This window comes from Xiphophorus couchianus, chromosome 18 (genome assembly GCF_001444195.1).
Source record: "Xiphophorus couchianus chromosome 18, X_couchianus-1.0, whole genome shotgun sequence".
NCBI classification, from domain to species: Eukaryota; Metazoa; Chordata; class Actinopteri; order Cyprinodontiformes; family Poeciliidae; genus Xiphophorus; species Xiphophorus couchianus.
In genome coordinates this window covers 10,056,243-10,074,224 of record NC_040245.1, presented here as the reverse complement: position 1 = coordinate 10,074,224, position 17,982 = coordinate 10,056,243, and the positions used below count along the sequence as shown (strand labels likewise).

Sequence of the window (17,982 nt, the reverse complement as noted above, 5' to 3'; positions counted from 1 at the left end):
ACACTATGCAATACACGAGGGGGCATCTATTACCCACTCTCTAGCAAATAAACAATGCAAAACTTGTTCAGGTCAAAACTGACAGGTCATTTGTCTTGTGACTCTCCCAATACGATGCCGCCCTTGTTGGTGAGCCTTAGCATCTATATAAAAGCTAATGTCACATTAAACAGAGTGTGAATAGCTATTTTGTCTATAGGGATACTTGCAATGGGCATTTCACGTTTTACTGTTACCATTGTTGTTTAATGTAGAAAAAGTTCGTGGAACTTAACTAGTTCGAACATTTTGATATCTTGTATCAATTCAACATTTCCTGCAACATCATTTAATTCAGTTTTCGAATGCTAAAATATTACTGTTCTAAGACATTTCAGTGAACATATTATTTCAGTATTTGAGTAGAAAATCTAACATGATGTGACGTCATGGTGTTTGTAATCTGTATTTCCCAGATTACAAACATTATGTTATGCTATAGCTAACATAATGTCGATGTTAGCTATAGCAGCTTATAGCTGCCATATCTGCTGCTGTAAACTACAGATATAGCTTAGGAAAGCCCACTTCTCCGCAAACTTGTGACTGGATTGCAATAGCTCACTCATAACTGAGCCACACAAATGAAATGAAATGAAAAAAAAGTCTGTGTCCCTCATTTGCTCTGTTGCAAATATTAGCATGGTATTACATAAAATAAATTCTGAAATTGCATTTCCTAGATTATTTCTGGTGGAACATTGAGGATTTGTAATTGCTGCCAAATGGAAGTTCGTCACATATTAGTGACATCCAGCAAGTCATCGTGGCTCCAGAACACCAGAACCCTCAATCCCAAATGTAGAAACCAATGCTGTGAAACAGCAGTCCATAGAAGAACATCTGACGTCCCAATAAATATGTATCTCCTCATTGTGCAGCCTATGATTCAGTTCTGCTATCTTGGTTTGTAGTTCTTCATCTTTGACTGCAGATTGATTCCTATAGGTTTGTTCCAAGTGTTTTTGCATCTTTGTCACCATGACGCATCCTCTGGCTTCAATTTTGTGTCGAATCTGGTCCGAGGTAACAGTTATATAATTAGGATCCTTTTGGTTAAAGTTGCCTTACACTCCTTTTCTTGTTATGGCTGCACTCAGTTTTCAAAGCAACTCCTTCCAGCTTCTTTGTGACTAGCCTGCTGTATATTTTCCAGATTACACTAAGTTTCTGCGTTCCATCCCATTTTTGAGGCAAAGATGGAGTAGGCAAAGGGCCGTTTTTCTGTAAGAAAGCAACAATACATAAGATATTACTATCTAGCACATGTTCAAACCGCTTACAGTTTTATACTAAGATAATGAAAAATTTATAATATGAGAAAATGAATGCATTTTATTATATCAGTATTAATTCTCTACTTGTTATGTGTTTTTCTTTGTAGTTGTAAAAAAGAGTTAAGCTTAAGCTTCTTGATGCATTTTGATGCAACAAAAAATGCATCAAGAGGTCACTTTTAATGATGTAGAGCTTTGAAAAAACAATAAACAATCAATTGTAAACATATATCAGCAGACTCACAATTTTAGCATCAAGCTTCTATTCCTTTGCCAGCAGCACCTATTCAAATACAGCAAACAATAGTACAGCTAATGCTATGTTCTTCAAAGCAATGCTAGAATATTTAGTCTCTGTTAAACACTCCATTTGTATCCTCAAAGCTGGTAACATAATGTTGGCCGTTATAAAACAGCCATAAATCTAGACCTAGAATGCATCACTGTGCCAGTAGCAGGATGACAACTTAGCAGCTCAAAGCGTCTAAGGACAATAAAAATTCAGGTTTTCCTTGCTGTTGTCAAGGCAAAGAATAGTCCAAAGAAGAAGCCTATATGATGAATCATCAACGAAGAAGGTGTTTTAAAACATGTCATTATCCACTTGTGGTCTTTGGATCAGTTTATGAATTCTTTACCAATGATACAGTGGCAGGAAAGGTTGGGCAATAATTGCTCCTTCAAGGGATCCAACAACAAGTACATAGGTACATTAAATTCAGCTTAATATCTTGCTCTGTTGTTTACAAATACAGTACTCTCATTCAGAGTTTTGCTTCATGGTAATCAATATTACTCTTGATTTTCTTTACACTTTTAAAAAAGTTTTTTTTTTTTTTAACTCAGCAACTATTAAAGGCTACATAGATTTATATACTTAACGATTTGCTCCTATTGGAGATTGCGAAGTTCTAGAACGGAGTCTTCCACAAATATTCATATCCTTTGAACCTTTTTACATTTTGTCACATTGTATGTCTATGTATCAACAATCTATGTTGTTAATATTTTATGTGAAAGACCAACACAAAAGTGGCACATTTCTGTCAAAGGGAAAGAAAATATATATTTTTTAATTCTTTTTGATTATTTCAAATAAATACAAATCTGCTTTTCTATTTAGAGCAGGTTAATCCAAATCCACATCCATACTTTTCAGGTTTTTATTTTAAAAAGGCACAATTCCTAGTAGCATAACTAATAAAAAATAGCATAATTCCTTCCCCACAATGTCACAATTGCCTTTGTTTTTTCAAATAAAATCCTTATGAATTTCTTAGAAGCTAGTGGTTGTGACATGGCAAAATGTGAGAAAAATTCAAGGTATGCACATACAATGCTGAAATATTTCACAAAATATATATTTATAGAATGGCAACATGTTTTGAGCTGTACCTGTGGGTGGTGTTTGAGAATCATTACATAATGCTTAATACTGTAATTAAACTTCTCCAGAAAATCCTCACACTCCGCGCTGGTTTGATTACTAAGATGTTTGACAGTTTCTTGGAATGCCTGGAAGTCCTGCAGCACTTCAGACAGTTTTTCCTGTAACTAGACAAACAGATGTACATACAACTATCACAATGCTGCAACAATATCAATAATTTACAAGGTTTTCAGGTTTTGTTTCACATGTTCTTACTCTGAACTGTTCAGTGTGTACCCCATGACTCACCCAATAACATCTGGATATAGACACCAATGCTGTTCATTGTATAAATTAGCAGGCTAGCACACTTGTGCTAACTAGCATTGCAAGACCCAACAAATCTTCAAATGGGAGAAAATTTGAGCTTTTTTCACAATAAATAATGGACCAATTCTAATACAAGCTAAAAGAACAAGAGCAAATTCTGATCTGCCTGCATGGCTACATAGTTGAAGTAGCCTGATACCACAAAGTCAAAATAGGGGAAACAATTAACATTTCTCACCAACCAACAATGTGTGAACTGATTACAACTTCTGATTTAATACGTATGTTGGCAGCCTCCACCACACTTTTGTCTGCCAGTTTATGTTCTGCCTCAGTTGTGCATGCTACGCTTGGTTTGCTTCTTAAGAGCCTAATTTATGACTCATTTGAACTTTAATTCAACTTAACTGCATGAATGATTGAAATTTTTTTCTTCCTCGTTTTGTTGATATTTTATATTAGAATTTTGTTTCTGCAAAATTGTAATATATAATTATAAGATGCAAAATGGAAGCTGATAAAATATAAAGTAAATAGAGAAGGCATAACATCATGGCAACCATCATGATAGTTTCCAGAAGACTTCTGAAAGAGTGACATAGTAACTTCCAACAAAACGGGGTTCATGTGAAGCAGGCTTGTTTGTTCAGCACATGGTGTATAGAAATCCCCTAGGAAGTATTTTGTGCAAAACTAACATCCAAATGGAGGGAAGGCCTCAAAATAGTCCAGTAAAACATTGTCCAAAGCTTCACACCACCTCTGCAGTTCCTTTTTGATCCAGTTCAGATCCTGTCCACTGCTAACTGTTGTTACTGCTAACTGTTGTTACTGCTAACTCTTGTTAGCAATGGACAGGTGACAGCATGTGTACCCTGAAATTACTATCTGGTCCCATCCACAATAACTTGCAATACACTGAGCTTTCAGAAGCCTTACTGTCACAACCAGCATGAATCGTTTCAGAGAGTTCATGAAAAATGCAGCAACTCATTTTGAGATCAAACCACACAACAGTCAGTGAACCTTCCCCATCAACAATCCTGTCTTTGGTTCAAAGTCATTCCTCCCTTGAGCTAATTTGGATAGAATCTGACTATCAGATTAGAATCCACTCCCACAGATTGTAGTTTCGGAGATGCTCTCTGACTCAGTCTTTAAGCCATAACAGTAAGCCTTCTGTCAAACTCATTTAAACCTGTTTGCCCATTTTGTCTGCTTCCATCACATCAGTTCAATGTCTGATGTATTCCATACCTACCTACTAATAAGTGGTTCATGATGTTATGCCTGATGAATGCATATTATTGATTAATTGGTGTTGCTTGTAGCTTACACAAAAATGCTTATCAGCATTCTTGGTACTTACTCTAAATGGCAGCATTTTTCTATAATTCCATAATAACTTTGTTCTAGTCATGTCATTTCATTTCTGTGATTTCAAAGAACAGTGGCAAGAAGACAAATGAACAACAGCTATGTTGTACCCTCTGTACAACTAAAAATAGACTCAAAAGTATAAGAACAGGTGGCAAATATGATGACTACTAAAAGTGATAGTTGTAAAGGTTCAGCACCTACTAACAGAGGGACTGTCATTCCAAACAATAGTATGGACAAGTGAACTGGTTTATTGTGCCACTATGATTTAAATGGAGAACTTTAAATTGTTGACCCATGCACAAAAATTCATATTTCAATCTATGTGACCTAAACTTTGACCCAATTTTCACCAGTTGTAAATTCCTGTATTTAACTTTTAGAAAAAAGTTATACATATATAAGTATGTCTGTATAACCCTTTTCCGACTGAGAGATGACATGACTATGTCATGATACATATATATATATATATATATATACACGTATATCAGCTTGACGATCTGGGGCATTTATGTGTAACAAAACACAAAATCTGCAGGTTTTTGGCAGCAGTGCAGTTAGGTCAGTTTCCTTCCCCACACTTGTTATGAACATTTTTTCTTGTGGACTGTGTCTTTGATATGATTTTGCAGCAGTTACGTGTTGCTCTGTCTTTGTTTTCTACAAATATGTTCTTGAATTCCTAGGCCAGACAGTCATGAGCGAGAAACCAGCTCTTGCCAACCCGGAAGAGCGGTGAATTTTGGCAACAGCACAAGGGAAGCCACACACAAGTTCTCTGGAAAAACGTCTTTGTGTTGTTTTTTTTTTTTTTTACTCAAAACATAACATGCTACTACTTTTTGCTGATATAGGCTATAACATTTCTTGAGGTCGATCTCATCCAGGTTAAAGTTTTGATGTCGTGGAAATTTCTTTGACAAATTGTTGATTGTTCCTTAGAAAGAAAGCTGATCTGCCATTCAAAATACTGGTAGTTGATCTTTAAAAAAATATTATTTAAAGCCTGGATCCAGCTGTTGTAACTTTATCAGGTTGCATGGAGGAATTTGGGAAAGCAGAAACCGCTTCTTCTTTCATCACAAAGAAGAGGAACAGCAAAATGCACCGTCTTTCAACGTTTACGATTGGGCAAAAGATTTGTGATTAACGCAGGTTTAGTGTTTAAGAATGCTGTGCATTACTTACTGTGTAATTTTTATATTCCGGCGAATTCACCCCCACTCTTGGCACAGCAACAGTAGAGAGCAGGGTGTCAGAGCAGTTACCCTGAAAACATCAATATTGAAGTTTTGTCAGATGCACTGATACAATGAAGCAGATTACTTGAAATGTACAACGGAAAAGATTAATTTCCATTCACTTTAACACATAAACTTGGTTTGGTAATACAATGACAGAAAGCAAGCCATGTTGCCTGCATGTCAGAGGTTCAAAATTCCAATTATGCAAGAAAAACAAAGGTAATTCCTCACCTCAACTTTGAAATTCATCATCAGGCGCTGTCTAGCGTCAGTGTTACACCAAAAGGCAATCGGTCTTGCGCTTACTTGAGGCAGGTGGGTGACAGTCGCTCCTATCAGCAGCAGCAGCAGCAGCAGTCCTGGAGCAGCACATGGTGGATGTAATGGAGGAGCTGCCATCCAGCTCATTTATGCTGCACCACAGTATAACCTATCTGTATTTGTTATTGTATATACTGCCTCCCCCTTTTATTGTTAATAGTCTGCCTTGAAGTCAACAGCGTGAACAGTGTCATTCGTTCTGATCCCGTCGTTACTGCTTTCTGCCAGAATTCCACCCATAGATCTTGCCTCAACAAGTTGCCTTGTCAAATTCACTTTCGCAGATGTCTCTGCACGTGTTTCCTGCTAAATTAGGCAACTGCATTTAAATGAATGTGCTTAAAATTGAATGAGTTTAGGAAATCATACTAGCAAATTCCATTAGTGGGCATGGGGATTTTAACAATACCAGTAATGTGTCAGGAAACACTGTGATATGTGGGGAATCCCCTTTAAAAGTAACATATGAAAAGCTTTTGTCTGTGTTAATTATAATACATAGCAAATTAGTAACATCATCCCTTATATCAAAGTTTACACATAAACTAACCCTTGTCATTAGCATGGCATAAAAAAGTAGATAACTTACTGCTATAAGCCATAACCCGTCCTTGAAGGCATGGTGTCTCTCACTTGTGGTTGTTTGGCCCCCATCGCTCTTCCATGAACTTTCAGAAGAATCACCTCAGGTCACAAAGAGGCGAAAGTCATTCTATTACATTCAGCAAGTTTTTTTATGCCCTTAAATCTCAATCAAATCGACACCTAAAACACCAGGTGGAGATGGTGCTGAGCAGCATTCACCTCCACTTTGAGAAAATGCTATGTCGTGAGTGACGTGTGTTACTGCATGACTTCTCAGAGTGTGTAGACTGTCTGTTTGTCTAAGCCTAAAGTTAATGTTTCACCCTGTGTCACCAAAACAAATAAAACTGAAATCGTACTAACCTAGTTATGTTGATGCTGATCAGCTGTGTCATGTTTGAGACAACGTTTGACCATATTTGTCAGAGAGATCCGTCTGTCGGTTTAGTTTCATTAGCGTAGACGGTGCCCACAGTTCCAGCACTGTCTATGCCACTTTCATAATCACTAGCATGGCCTGCACAGATTTTTGGCCATGTTTACAAAAGAATGTAATATTATGAAAATAGTAATGGAAATCTTCCTTTAGGACAAATGTGTATAGCAGACAAGACAGCAACAACAATGTTTAGATAGCGAACAGATGTTTTGTTTGTGTAATATAAGCCCATATTATCCACTTTGCCTCAAGAAGGCAGAAATAACAGTGGCAAACAATTCACAAGGTTCTCATTGCAGACATTTTTCTATAAGTGACTCGTGGATAATAACTTGGGAGAGTCATGCTGCCAAAAAGAGTCATCTATTGCTGAAGGAGTTACATCAATCCATTTTTTAATCCTCTTTTAGGCTTTCCAAGGCCTTACAGGGACTAGGGGAACTCTAAAACACACAGGATAGCCCATAATTGAAGTTTCTTTTGTCTAGCCAGGTAGAGTTAACCTTATAGATAGCCATCCTTACATCAGAACAACAAACATAAAAATGAAGTTTATTCAGATAATTTGCAGATCCATCATTTTTTTGTAGCCTGGGCCACACATAATACTGCCCTTTTAAGAGAAATTTCACTTTATGCAATGTGAAATCTTGAAATTGGCCTCTGTCTCCTTAAGAAGCTCCTACTCTTTCATACACTTCACTTTCAGCGCATCATCACAACAGTGTCTCTCAATTATGCCGTTTTCAGATGTTTTGAAGAGTGTTGGACTGAGAAGTAGTTCAAATGACGAGCGCACCAGAATTTCCAGTTCCACCAGGTGTTTCCTAATTGGTCCTACCGCTAGTTTGGAGGAGCAGAGTGGTGGAGTCGCGGGGAAGGCGTGAAGCAGAAGCTCAGTTAGAGACTGCGGCTGTAAGAAAAGCTTTGTGAGAGCAAGCATTTCGGCACCCTCAAATTGTTGCCACGGGAGATTAAAGCATTTCTCAAACATGTATGAAAGACTCTAAGCAACAATTCAGGTCTGTTTTTGATGAGGGAATGAATAATATTATAACAAGATCCAAAAAGTCAATTGTACATAATAGCCCGCCTTTAAAAACTGAACTGTGAGACCACTGCATCATTTCATTGGTTATGTTATTAGTTCATATATATTTACTGTTTACTTTTAAAAGTTTATTAGTTTCGTCATTTTATTGTTTTCTTAGTAGTTTAATTTGCACACTGATAGTTTAACGAGTTTGTTTATATATTTAACTGTAGAGTTGAATTGTTTTTGTTAAGAAACTCTTGAGAAATATCTGTTTTTCTGTTGCATCTGGATGTTCCAGGAACGCCATGCAGTACTAGACTTAATTCATATTTTCTTGTGCCTTGAATTTGTCATTTTGATCCAAGTGTCTTGCTTTATTAATAGCAATTATTTTTTAGTTATTCATGACCAAAACAAGTCTCCTATTGTGGCACAACTTAGAAAAAAACTATTAAACATAAAGAAATGAACCAACATGACTACAAAAATCAAAAAGCAAGCACCAAAGGAATGTGGCAGTTTCACTTAAAAACCTGTTCAGTGAAATCTGATACTGTCTTCTACAGGTTTTCCTTGACAAAGACATCTGTCTCTGAAACATATAGCACAAAGAGAAAGTTGTTTCACTTAATAATCTCCAGCAGTACATGGAGTCTCGTTTTCGTTGTAAATATAATTGAAAAGGAATAAAAAATGTTTGACTCTTAGTAAGCATAAAAATTTGTTTCAAAAATCATTAAGCATGTCTGGATCTGCAAATCAAGATCAGATTCTCTCTTTTTGATAGTTTTTAGGCATACTAAATCTTTCTCATATGTAATATAAAAAACACTTTTTCATGCTGACACGCAAACAAATTTTAGTTTCCTGAAACCAAATTTAAAATAATTAAAATATGACTTAAAACTATTGCACTGGGCAAACTTTTCCAGTGACATACAGATAGATTCTCCGTTTTGGTGCCACAATCTGTTGTAACTTTACGAGTGTATTTCAGAACAAAGTACTCACGAACACACAAGGTGAGAAAGATGTGAAAGTTAAACCAAAGATTTCCTCTCTTCCTACTGTTATCTTTGGCATCAGTATTTGTTGTGAAACTTTTACTTGTAGGATATTGCACAATGTCTTGGAACCCTTAACAGAGTTCATAGGCATATTGTGTCAGGAAATAGTCATTTACTCCAACAAAAACAAAAAAAAGGATAAGCTGTTTGTGTCCTGTTATCCGCATAAGTTTTATCTGATTTTGGAACAGCAAAATTAAACTTGAATTGCAAGAAGCTATCAATAGGTTTCAAAGTCAACCCAGCAAATTCACCCCTCACCCCGCCTCCCAGACGAGGAGATACACTCATCTCCTCATCTGCTCAGTCAAGCATTGCAATAACTCTTTGCAACTCAACCAATTTGGGGAAAATGCAGGAGAGCGTTACATTTCGGAATATGTAATGGCTTAGAATTATGGGCAATTGAAAACAATTTTTTATTTATTTATTTTTTGCTTTCTTCCTTCAATGATGTACAGATTTCCAGGCCGATCAGAGTTTAACATGGGAGAGTAACACTTCTGGAAAATGACTTAGGAAAAGCTTATCTGTTGCATAATCTTTCGAAGTTTTTTTTTGCCCATATTGTTTTGTCACTGTGACTTGAAAAAATTATGTTATCTCAGGTGACATTAGGTTATTGTGCTAACCTGACTTTATGTAAGACCGGAGAGACAGAAGGGAAGGCACGTTCAAATAAATCAGTTGACATGAAAGCCAGCAATGAGTGAGTGAAAGAGATGTAATTAAATGCTGGGAGTCTGAATGCTGTACGACAGTGGGGAGAAAAGAAATTAAGTACAGCACAGAGAAATGAGGAGGACTAAACGTAAACAGGGAAACTGGGAAATCAAATCTAAGCAAGACAGAAACAAACTAAGCATAACAAATAAATAATAAACATGATATAACTGAAATAACTAAGAGTGGACTGAACTAAAGTAAAACAGAAACAAGGCTAATCTTGCATAAATAAGAGGAGATAACAAATAAATTGAACTACAAGTCCCCAAAAACTAAAAACAACCCAAGATCCTCACAAAAGGTGTGTCTGACTGACAGTAACATTGTTCACTGATGACAGTAGTTGAATTTAATGACACGTTAGGTTTTACAGAGCACACACAAATGATAGTCGTGATACAACCACTAACTTCAGTGATTTACTGAATTTATTGGTAATTTTCCCCAGTTTTTTGCAGTCTTTTGATGCTCCTAACTGGTTTTCTTCCAAGATTGGCCTTTAGTTTGCTCTATATATCCTCACATCATGATGCTGCCACCACTCTGTTTCTCTGTGGAGTTGATATAGAAAATCCTTACTAATTCTGTGACTTTTGGAGTCTACTCCAAAAGTCACAGAATTGTTCTACTGGAGTTTATTTACAAAGGAACCGAACACAAATGCTTTACACATATTTGGAAATTCATTCAGTATAAAACAAATTTCACTTCCACTTCATATTTAAGCGTCTTTCCACATGTGAATTGTGCAGTAGTCTCACACAAAAAAACAAATCCAATTGAATAAGTGAAATACAGTGGTTTAAACGTGACAAAATGTGAAAACATCTGCAAGGCTTTGTGGATATACATGTACTTGTGTTCTATGCAACACACTTACATTTATATATGCGTCTCCTCAGAATGAGCCGTGACCATGGCAACACCAAGCCATGAGTACCTTTTCGAAAGCCTGGCCTCTCCTTCTCTCTCTTTTATCTTTCAACCCATCCTGCTCATTTCACTCCATATCAGCCAGCTGGGAGACTGGCAACAAAGCAAAACGTGAAGACTTCAGTTCCAGGACATTATCCTTATAGATTATTTCTTTTTTTTATGTGCCGCAGCAACACGTCTTTTGTCATTGCTTGTGGTTTTCCAGGAAAAGGAAATCATCAAAGAAAGAGACTGAGGCCTCTTGCTCCAAGATGTAGCCAGTGTTATGGATTCATCAGGTTTTATTTTCCAAATACTTGAAAAACTTGATAATCTGCCGCATTTTTGAATTTTTATTCTCTTGAAGTGCATCAGAAGTATCGGACAAATGATGAAGAAAATGAAAAGAAAGTAAAGGACTTAAAGGAAACCCAAAGAGATACTGGGACCAGAAGTAAACATGCCATGGATTGCTTGGAGGATTTCTCGCAGTGTCCAGCTTGTAACAAAGAATATGACGTCGTTTTGATCTTACCTTGTTCTCATATGATCTGTGGTCGCTGTGTGGCAGCTGAAGAAGAAACCGGGTCGCATCCTGTGTGTCGCCATGACCCACGACGGTCAGTCTGCTCGGTGCCGTGCCCATGCTGCAGACAACCAGTAGAGCTGCCATGTTGGACCTGGTCATCTGCCGCTTCCTGTCTCCCTCAGCATCCCACTCCGAGGTCTGAATATGCAAACTGGGATACAGGCTTCAAAGACAGATCAGCAAGGTCTCACCACGAACAGGTAAACCATGTGATCCGATCAAGATACTTGCCACAATTAAAGAGATATTGGACATACAGTAACCATGCGGTATTTAAAAAAAACAATTTACATACAATTTTGCCTAAAATTACTGCAACCCCAGATAAGATAAGATAAGATAAGATAAGATAAGATAAGATAAGATAAGATAAGATAAATCTTTATTGTCATTGTCACAAGGACAACGAAATTCAAAGGGTGCCATCAGTCGGTGCACATGCCCAAAAACAAAAAATAACTGTCTCACAATTCACACACAACGCACGAATTAACAAACAACTGGCAAAAAAAAAAAAAAAAAGTAAGAACAGCCACATTCTCACATATATCATTTATGATGATTAATGGTTGCTTTTGATTGCATTTAGTTTTGTTATTGCTGTCGGGTAGAAACTGTCTCTGAGACGATTGGTTCTTGTTCTGGTTGCTCTGTATCTTCTGCCTGAAGGCAGCAGTGTGAACAGAGAATGTCCAGGGTGAGAAGTGTCCTTTGTGATGTGTTGTGCTTTTCTTAGACAGCGGTCGCTGTGCAGGTCCTCCAGTGAGGGGAGAGGGCAGCCAATGATTTTTTGGGCTGTATTCACAACCCTTTGGATAGCTTTCATTTGAGCCGTAGTGCTGCTGTTATACCATACGCAGATACAGTAAGTCAGTATGCTCTCTATGGAGCACTTGTAGAAGGACACCAGAAGCTTCTCCTTGATGTTGTTCCTCCTGAGAACCCTCAGGAAGTATAGTCTTTGCTGGGCCTTTTTTATCAGCTCGAAGGTGTTCATGTTCCATGTGAGGCCCTGCTCAATGTGGACCCCCAGGAAACGGAAATCAGCTACCCTCTCCACACATTTTTCCCCAATGGTTAGTGGTGTAATGTCCGTTTTATTCCTCCTGTAATCTATTATGAGTTCTTTTGTCTTTGAGTTGTTGAGGAGCAGATTGTTCTCCCTGCACCACTGCAACAGCTGCTCCACCTCACCCCTGTAGGCGGACTCGTCGCCTCCTGAGATGAGCCCCACCACTGTGGTGTCATCAGCAAACTTGATGATGGTGTTGCTGTGGTGGGCAGAGGTGCAGTCGTATGTGTACAGACAATAGAGCAGGGGGCTCAGCACACAGCCCTGTGGAGAGCCAGTACTAAGGCTGAGGGCAGTGGATGTATGTTTTCCCACCCTAACTCTCTGCTGTCGGTTGGTCAGTAAGCTCAGAATCCACATGCAGGTGGAGTGAGGGAGGCCCAGGTCCCCCAGTTTGTCCACCAGTCTGTGAGGGAGGATGGTATTAAAAACAGAGCTGTAGTCTACAAAGAGCATCCGCACATAGCTCCCCTGCTGCTCCAGATGTGGCAGAGCAGCATGGAGGGCCGTGATCACAGCGTCCTCTGTGGATCTGTTGGCTCTGTAGGCGAACTGGTGGTGGTCAAAGCCAGGAGGGAGAAGTGCTGTGATGTGACCCCGGACCAGTTTTTCAAAACACTTCGTCACCAGAGGGGTTAGTGCCACTGGCCGGTAGTCATTGAGGCAGGAGATGTGAGGTTTCTTGGGTATGGGGACTATGGTGGAAGATTTCAGGCAGGATGGGACTGTAGACAGGGCTAGGGACTGGTTGAAGATCCTGGTGAAGACTCCAGCCAGCTGATCGGTGCAGTCTTTCAGGACACGTCCAGGGACGCCATCAGGTCCAGCAGCCTTCCTTGGGTTGACTGCCCGCAGTGTGCGCCTCACCTCGTGCTCCTCTACAACGAGGGGTGTGATGTTGTGGGTTGCTTGGTGTAGTGTGGCTGCCTCTGTTGGCTTCACCTCAAAGCGGGCAAAGAAGAGGTTCAGCTCCTCTGCCAGCGTGGCATCACCTTCCGCAGCTGCGAGTTTGGTCCTGTAGTTCCCACCCTAACTCTCTGCTGTCGGTTGGTCAGTAAGTTCAGAATCCACATGCAGGTGGAGTGAGGGAGGCCCAGGTCCCCCAAGGTAGATTTCGACTTGAAATTATTTTCATTTAACACAAAAGATTTCTGATTAAAAATGTGTTCCCTTTCTAAAAAGAATCAATGGAAAAATATCTATTAGTATTACAGCATCCAAAACCTTCATATAATCACTGAACAGGATTTTACATGTTTTCATGGTTATTTAAATTATTTCTCTTCAGTGACAAGAACACAGTCTGTGAGGCTGGAAGTCCAACTTGTCAAATTTTACAGTAATAAAAATTTTTGATTACTCTCCTACTCAATAATGTGCAATCAATTTGCATTACTTAACTAAAAATGACAATAAAGTTAGAAAACAGATTGTAGCTAAGTAATTATGCAGATTGAAACATGAGTAGGCAGCTTTATGAGCTGATAATATGGTTTTATTTAAAATTAGACAGAGTAGGACTGTTTTCACAGAGCAGTTATGATAGAAAAAAAAAAAAGTTCAATTAAAAAAAAAAAGCTAGAGTTTTGTGGTACCAGACTTTATCCTTTGGAAGTTTAAAGTTTTAAAACTAACCCACAGTAAACAAAACACAAGACAGAATTCACTTTGTCACTATTAAATATAAAAAGTAATTTTTTAAAATGTTGTGAGCATTACCACAGTAGACCCTTGCTGCTTCCACCGGATTTCAATGAAAAACAAGCAGTCGTGTAGTGCTTATCAGAAAACAATCATCCAGCAAACCTCCCTGAGGCAAACTTGGAAAGAACAGTGTGGGAAAAATTCCGCCAGAGTGACGGCAAAAACTCAATGAGTCAGATAGAAGGATAATTTCCGAGACTTAATGTTGTTAATGGTGCTTCTTTTAAACTTCATCTTTCCTTGTGCCGGTAAAACTCATTGAAACACTGGCTAACTTATTTTCAAGAAAAAACAGTTCTATATTTAAATATTTTAATTTTTAAATTTAAATTTCGTTGTTCTTGTGACAATGACAATAAAGATTTATCTATATTCTGTTAGGCGATGGGCTGTTCAAGGATATTTAACTTTTACTGAAGCTTTTCAATACTGGATTCATGTATGGGTAATAAATGATGACAGTGAGGATTCTGCTGAGGTTGGTCTACATTGTAATGACTGCAGAAACTGGAGATTTTTAAAATCATATCCTGACATGTACAACAACTCAAAAAGAAGAATATTTGCATCAAGGTTTGCTTTTCTGCCTCAATATTTACAATACAAGGGTTTTATTTAATTCCGTTGATACAATTAATTTATCTGATGTCAGTCTTGTGCCAACAATGAATTTATTTTCATGCTCTGTCTTTAAAATGAATTGTCATTGTTTTCCATAGGAGGACAGTGATTGCAAATCGACACTAAGCAGTAAAAGGTGTAAGTATAGTATGCTTCTTTTGAGGAATAGTTTATAGTTTTGTCAAGAAGTAAAGCAGTTTTGAGTTTCTGCTTAAGGTTGTCTTCTTTAGTTTCAACAAAACAAAAAGACAAAAAAGACAGAATGCAAACATTTTTTGTCTCATAACCTGTAAACATTAAAAAGAAAGCAAATGCTCAGTTGTTGCTTGGGGGATTTTTCCTGCATTGTTCCCAGAAATAAGTCTACCTCTGTGATATGACAGTACTCTCAGCTCTTCTAAGATTTTTATACAAAGTTTGACTATTGTTTATGTGGAGGGATGCTCAGATAAACTTGCAACAATCATTCTAGTCATTGTGGCCATAGTGGCTAGATGTTTCCAAGCACACTACACAATTGACCCGTACCACTGTAGAGGCTGACCAGTCCTTCTACAGCTGAAAGGATTTAACTGTCTGAGTGCGACATCTACTAGGTGCCCTAACAAAAACTTATGATTTCAGCTGTCTTTTGACCTACTGTCTTTTAGGATCAGTTAACCTGCTCACCAAATATTTTCTGTTTGACTCAGGCTCCACTGCGCGCAGCTCCTTTGTATTGCCAGAGGATGGTGCTGTAGACCTGCTAGAAGAGGAGATGGAGCGGAGTGTCTATGGTCAGAAATCAAGCTGAATTTTCCTGCCTACAAAAGAGGGATGATATGTGCATAAGTATTTAAGCGCTGTACTTGATGTGAATCATTTTAGGGTTGTGCTTCTCCCTGGACCCTTCATCTGTCCCACCACCCCTCCGTCTGTCCAACACCCTCCTCACAGTGACCTACAGTGACAGTGGTTCTTCAGACCTACGTCCTAGGATCAGAAAACCTGCGTTGACCCCTGACTCCACGGTGCTTCTTCCTCATGTGAGCGCTGATGTCATCATTGCTCAGGGGCAATACTACTGGGAGGTGGATGTCTGTAACAGCTCCGTCTACAGGGTTGGTAAGAACTCTGTTGGTTGTGGTTGAACTGGGTTGATGCCAGTTGATTCATTCCTTCCAGAAGCCCTCACCCTTACTCAGCAAGACTGCGCTTGTTTATACCTACACCCACAATAAAGTGCACAAAGACAGTGAACACACACATGGGCTCGTTCTGATTCACCTTCATTGGTCGTGGGAATAAAGGTGTTGGAAGCATTGACCAATTATGGATCATTATTTAAGCATTGGTAGCAATACTCACTACAGTAATCCAGGAAAACTCCCAGCATCCTTAGTCCCTTCATGTAACCCCAGACTGACTCCAGGATGTTGACATCAGGGCTCTGTACCATCTGTTGCACGACTCTTTGTTTTTCTTTTTCCTTGCATGTTTGGGTTTATTGTCATGCAACAGAGGGAATTTTGGACAAATCAGATGCCTCCCCGTTGGTATTACGCAACAAACACAAATCTAAACACAGAATGTGGACAAAAATGTTGATAACCTAAGAGGCTTTCTCTGTGAATGATTCACTGAAGTACAAATGCTGCACTTCAGATAGTCTCCAGGATTCAAAGTGTAATATTTTACAGTCCATATTCCTGACCTGAGTAACTGCAGTGCACCATCTCTAAGTACGTAAGAGCAAGGAGTTCGATTGGTAGGATGAAATTCTAAAAACAGGATACAGAAAAAAATATCCTAATTATTTTTCTCATCCTTTCAGTGTTGTCTAGACTCCTGCAATGGCTGGAAAAGTCACAAAGACAATCAACATTGGTTTGTAAAGACGTCTGCTCTGCTAGAAGATGATTACAGTACTCTTCAGCAATAAAGAAGAGATAAACAGTGGTCAGCTTTCTGATGGAGATGTAGTTCGTGAAACACCTGACCTACATAATGTTAGATTATGATGTGAATTTTACTTTTTATTTGAATTAAAAATAATAATAAAGTTCATGCATGGCTATTGGTTTACATCTTTTGACTACATTACCTAAATCCAAAAGGTTGCACATTTAAAATTATAATTTGTAATGTGCATATATTTATTTGTATAGCAGAATAATCAGCTGATCTTAGTCTTTGTCATCATGTTTGGACCAGCAATGAATTTCAACATGACAACATGAAATATCTGGGTTTATTTGAGTCTCTCTGGACCAGAACCTCAAGGTTCTCCAATGCCGAGTGTTGGTACAAACATCAGCGGAGAGTTGACCACAGCTGCTGCCCGCTCACGTCCCGCCCACCATAGTGAGGATCAGACCATATAATGGAAAAGCTCACCACCTGGGGTAAAACCGAACCGCACATTAACCGGTTGGTGCACGGCTTGCCAGTGGAAAAGCACCTCAAATTACACTTATTACCAATCATTAGCAAATGGGTCGGCCTTCTTAAAAGCAGGTGCTCTGGAGCATAAAGATGCGTGTTAACCAAGCTATACTTAAAGACGTCAGCGATGAACGTAGAGAAGCAAACCCATTAAAGTCTGATGGGTTCTGAGGTCATTTTTAAGCTATTCAAAGCCCATCACCCGACGTGGAGAAAGTTATCTTGAGTCAGAAGGTGTATTGTCTGTCCAACATCTGAAGCTTTGCCAATCCTGGGTCATGAAACGTGACCTTAATCTCAAAAGCAGTAACTGAGAAAACAAAACCACAAAATGTCAATCTAATGTTCATCGAGTGATTTCTAATTAGGTCACTTCTTCGCTTTATTGGAAAATTCCTCAGATCTAAGTGAACACCAGGGTTAAGTAGGCTGACTATGACATACACAATAACTGTGTAGTAATAAAATCCTTTTAACAAAATGTACTTTATTCAAGTCATCTTATTCATCTGATTGTAAATTGTAAATTTTAAACACTGCATTGGCTGCAGGAACATCTCTTTAACTTCACTCTGTAATCTTTGCATGTTTGTCTTCCTAGGTTTAATCTCATCAGATGGATGTAGCGGCTGGTGGCTGGAGAGAAATGTCTCGGCTTTTCACGCAGTGTACGATGGAAGCTGTGAGCCTATCGGCACTGTCCCACCCAGGATCAAAACCCTCGGGATATTCCTCAGTTTTGAAGGCGGGATTCTGAGTTTCCACAACCCACTGACCCAGGAGCATCTTGTCACACTGCCGACCCGCTTCAGCCCTTCCGGGGTACTCCCGGCTCTGGGTC

At 38.7% G+C, this 17,982-nt stretch overlaps 1 protein-coding gene across 1 annotated transcript; it reads left to right on the top strand.

Moving 5' to 3' along the window:
• Positions 1–10,691: 10,691 nt before the first annotated feature.
• LOC114161393 (uncharacterized) lies at positions 10,692–16,822 on the top strand. Its single transcript, XM_028044646.1, has 4 exons — positions 10,692–11,520; positions 14,816–14,855; positions 15,410–15,493; positions 15,585–16,822. The coding sequence occupies exons 1-4, from the start codon at positions 11,197–11,199 to the stop codon at positions 15,845–15,847; spliced, it is 711 nt and encodes a 236-aa protein (XP_027900447.1). The 5' UTR covers positions 10,692–11,196; the 3' UTR covers positions 15,848–16,822.
• The last annotated feature ends 1,160 nt before the right edge of the window (positions 16,823–17,982 follow it).